Below are 5,000 nucleotides of genomic sequence, written 5' to 3'. Positions count from 1 at the left end.
ATCTTTCATTTGAAATTAGAACTTCCTCATCCATGACTAGCTTTAAAAATAAATTAAAAGCAGCTTTATTTTCATCTAGCTTTGATTACCTTGTAAGGTTGACATGCATTATGGTCTTCTTTACTCACCCTCACTTTAGATAATGGCTTACATGGCCTATATTTTTTCCTTTATATTTTTCAAGCTCTCTGAATGATGACTGTGTACTGTATGATAATGTGCCATATAAATGTATGATTGATTGATTGATGGGTTGATAGATTGATTGATTGATTGCTTGATTGATTGATTGACAGACTGACTGACTGACTGATTGACTGATTGATTAATTGATCGACCCTCTGTCTCCTGCAGCTAACGTCCTGGACGCCATGCTGCTGAGGAACTCTGCGAAGGTGGCGGCGGACAGCAACAAGGAGGCGAGTGGAGGCACGGCCCCCGCACTGCCCCAGAGGCTGCTGTGGTGCTACTGCTACCACCATTGCCCCGAGGACTCCAAGAACAACACCTGCAGGTATACAACTACATACTATATACTGTACTGTCTTCTCTTCTCCCCCAGCTCACCACCACATTTCACATCCCACAACCATACTTATTTTAACGCATTTTAGCCTGGAGCGACATATACGCTGCATTCAAGGCTCTTGAGATTTGAGGTTTTTTTTCAATTAAACATGTGGGTATGCTAGAGCTGAAAGAACACATTCTAATGCAACAGGAAGGTCCTAGCTTTTGAATGCAACTTATTTCATGTTTTTATGTGCTTGGAGGCTGAGCTATTTAGGTTTTCATAGGCAGAGGGCAGCCTTTCCCAAAAGGGTTATGGTACTTCTGCTTCTACTTCCTCCTCTTCCCCAGCTGATTCCTACATGAACTGTATTTCCAGACAGAAGCATATTCAAGTCCACCCCCATAGTATGCCTCGGTTTTATATGGTCTGTGCCTTCTACGCCCCAATGGAAAAGGATATACTTGCGGGCCTTCACGGCACGAGGACATCGTACCTCTAACCTAAACACACGTGCAGACTATTGAATATACGAGACGCACAGACAAATAACATCAACGGATTTTTAGATTTTTATTACAGTGGAAAGTAGTAGCAAAAAAGTGTAATTGTAGAATAGACAATGTTTTCAGTTAAACCAAAAGTTTACATCATATGTTGGTTCTGTAGAACATAAAAAAGCAAGACAAACACAGAAGGAACAAAACAGAAATAGATTATAACAAAGACACAGGCACTTACAAATGCTCAGTAATTCAAACACAGGTGTGAGTGCACCTATGTAGGATGTGCGGCAAAATAACATTTATTGTAAGACGTGGAAACAGGGTGGACTTGTTGGAAGACTATGAACACATGCACGACACGTTCCAGGCCTTACATTTCCTCCTTTGCAAAGCACATTCTTTACACTAGATCGAGCAAAGTACACTTTGACAGTCTACTTCACTTGCAGGAAACCAGAAATGTTCTTTTTTCCACCTTCATCACATACACACTTGTCTTTTTAAAATAAAAGAAGTGATTAATTTGACATATCATTAGACACAGTTTCTTGCGTACTTATCAGATTTTCTTTTTCCAGGGAGTTGAAACGCTACAAGCTTTGGGATTTGATTTATATGTCGTATCTCATCCTCGTCCTCTTTAGAACGTTTGCCACGGAACAAACTCCTCAGAAACCGGGCCGCAAATAATGGCTGACGTTCTAAATTACCGTTCCGTGAGCCAATTAGCGGAACACACTCGCTGTGTCACATTTTATATCAGTCAGTTTGGAGATGGAGAACACGTTCAGAATGTGGATTGCTTTTATTACACGCAGCCAGCCAGTCAGACAGAAACATAATAAATATGGCTTAATCGACCAAGATAATACAACTGACAACAATTATGTAAAATGTCCTCATCGCAGTTTCCACACCAACTGACTCTCTCCTATTTATTTTTCTTCCTGTTCCTCTATCCTTCACTCCGTGTCTTTATATTTTTGTTTCTTTCTCTCCTTCTTTCTTTCTCTGATTGTTTCTCTCTCTCTCTCTCTCTCTCTCTCTCTCTCTCTCTCTCTCTCTCTCTCTCTCTCTCTCTCTCTCTCTCTCTGCATCCCTCTCTGCAGGACAGATGGGTTCTGCTTCACCATGGTGGAGGAGGAGGAGAGTGGTGTGGTTCTGACCTCTGGCTGTCTGGGGCTCGTAGGCTCGGAGTTCCAGTGCAGGGTGAGTGAGTGCCACATTAGATTGGAAATACATTACACTACATGACATGTACAGTACAATACATTAGAATTCATGACATTACAATACACAACAACACACATTATAATACATGACAACACAAATTATAATACATGGCAACACAATATAAATTATGTTGTAGGGCAGTCATGGGTAAGTGGTTACGGCGTCAGACTTGTACACCTACAGTAAGGTTGCCGGTTCGACTCCCGACCCGCCAGGTTGGTGGGGGGAGTAATTAACCAGTGCTCTCCCCCATCCTCCTCCATGACTGAGGTGCCCTGAGCATGGTACTGTCCCGCCGCACTGCCATTGCTACCTTGGGGCGCCATTGAGGGCTGCCCCCTTGCATAAATGCAATTTCGTTTTGTTCAGTGTGTAGTGTGTAGTGTTCACGTGTGTGCTGTGGGGTGCTGTGTCACAATGACAATGGGAGTTTGAGTTTCCCAATGGGCTTTCACTTTCATACTGTATACCACTGCATTATACAGTACACACACCGTGAGCAAATCTACACATATGCAGAGGACAGTACTAATATACAAAAGCAAAATACAGGGTGAACATTACATCACACCTTATGTAGAGACTCTAAAGCAACTTATGCTACACCAGAAAACAAGAATCAAGCAGACAACTGCACACCCTGTAACTGAGGTCCTTTACGCTATTTCACCACTTGGGAACCCATGGCCTACAAGTCAACGCTTCAGTTCGGGCATGGGAGGAACAGCACGATACCATTGCGCTAAAGGTTCAGACCGATAGCTAAGCAGCACTACGGGCACTGTATGAGGCTTTGGGAGGGAGGTCTACTAACAGTCTACCGCTGAACTCCACTAGTTGGCATCCGTTACACTCACAAGTGCAAGTCAGGAACTACCTGTACCTGAATACTGAAAACGGTGAGCGTGCGCCTGAGCGGGTTGAGTGAATTTGAACACTCCCTCAGTCCCACTGCCTAGCACACACCATTTAACCCTGAGCCACTTAACAGATGTTCTGCCCTCCACTGAGACGAAGCACTGCCACTTCTGAGTGGACGGCTGTAAGTGCCGATGGCTTTACCATGTAGTCTGACAAAAAAATATTACTTCTACCAGAACACACCGAACAGGCAAAAATGCCAATATCTTTAGCATGTCGTTTTACACAATGCCCCATCTGGTCCTGTACATGCACTGGTCCTCCATCTACACTAGTGTTTCTCAACGGGGGCACTTCAGCCCCCCAAAGGGCGTTGGGGAGCCCTAGGGGGGTGTTGAGAAGGATACAGCTGAATGAGGGAGGGGATTAGTTCCCATTGGGGGCCATTAGTTTATTTTATTTTACAATACTAAGGGGGCGTTGGTAGACTTATGATGAGGTCAGGGGTGGGCGTTGGGAGGCTCATGATGAGGTCGAGGGGGCCTTCGATCGAAAAAGGTTGAGAACCAGGTCTACACACATGTAGTGTTAGCGAACAGCAGATGTCTTTACCCTACGTATAGACCTGCTAATGCACTAGACTACTTCTACCTGCACACACCGACGTGAACCGCCCTAAGGGCTGATGGATTTACTATGGACTCCAACAAACTTACTCCTACCTCCCAGTGCAAACCTAAGTGAACGACCTAAAATGCAGATGGCCTAACTGTGTAGTCCAGCAAACGTTTTGCTACCTCCCTGACTACACCCACACTGTAAATGAACAGCAGTCACTTTACCATGGCATGTAGCCTAGCAAATTTACCACTTGTAGACACCTCAGTGAATGGCCATAAGTTCCAATGATTATACCATGTGGTTCAGCAAATGTATTACTACCTCCCTGCACAGCTCTTTCAAGTGAACGGCCATAAATGCCAATGGCCTCATGTTACGGCTCGACCTGAGGTCACCCTACCTGCCCTCAAACTACGTGTAGTGCAGTAACGTGGTAAAGGATGTGTAAGATATTAATGTTGCGGTGCATGTGCTGTGAGCCCAAAGAAGGAACGTTAGCATTGGCTTACCGAGGCGACGGGTCTGTGGATATGGCTAGCCCCCGCATTGGCTCTGGTTGCCGGCTAGCCCAAGCGATGCGTTGTCTAGTCCGTTCCCAAAAGAAGGAGTAGGTCCACTTTTATTCTTCCCTTTTCTTAACTCCCCGTTCGTCCATCCGCCATACAAATAAGTTCAGGTCCAACGGTAGTCCCGTTGCAGTCGGCAGCCTCTCACCCTGCCTCTGCCTCCGGTGTGACTATCCTCCCCACCTGTGCACCTCCACCCCTTATATGGGCGGTCCAACCCGAAACCAATGCAATCCTCCACTTGGGCTGAGTCAGGTGTGTCATTATGATCGTGTAGTGTATATCTATGTGCACTTGACCTTTCCCTGACATCTTCCATCGTAACACCTCACCATGTGGTCATATGTGCACCCCTGAGGTGAGGTTTAAGGAGGGGGGTCCTCGGATCAGTTCATTCAAACTGGCCATGTCATTCATTTTTTGTAGTCATGCTGCAGATGCACTATGCACCTATGACACTAGGGGTGAAACAGCCGTGGAGGGCACTTTCAAACAATTTCTGACTAAACTGAATAAAACAAAACAATTAACTGTGGGGAAAGTCAAAGTGTGCAGATGTTTCTTGACATTCTCACATTGCGAAAGTTATAGCAGGAGAAAATAAATAAAAAAGGAGAATTTAACACATCAGATCGTACCTATAGAGTGCATTTATCTTTTGCCCTGATAAAGCCAAGATAGAAACAAATCTATGTTTGATAT

General features: G+C 44.8%; 1 protein-coding gene across 1 annotated transcript in view; it reads left to right on the top strand.

Moving 5' to 3' along the window:
• Positions 1-5,000, top strand: part of bmpr1ba (bone morphogenetic protein receptor, type IBa) — a 109,540-nt gene that overhangs the window by 85,098 nt on the left and 19,442 nt on the right. Inside the window, exons 3-4 of the mRNA XM_063195684.1 lie at positions 355-514; positions 2,127-2,226. Coding sequence (XP_063051754.1) covers positions 355-514; positions 2,127-2,226 — 260 coding nt within the window. The remainder of the gene's footprint in view (positions 1-354; positions 515-2,126; positions 2,227-5,000) is intronic.

This window comes from Engraulis encrasicolus, chromosome 3, assembly GCF_034702125.1.
Source record: "Engraulis encrasicolus isolate BLACKSEA-1 chromosome 3, IST_EnEncr_1.0, whole genome shotgun sequence".
Classification (NCBI taxonomy): Eukaryota; Metazoa; Chordata; class Actinopteri; order Clupeiformes; family Engraulidae; genus Engraulis; species Engraulis encrasicolus.
The sequence above is the reverse complement of the archived record's forward strand: the minus strand, read 5'-3'. Positions and strand labels throughout refer to the sequence as shown.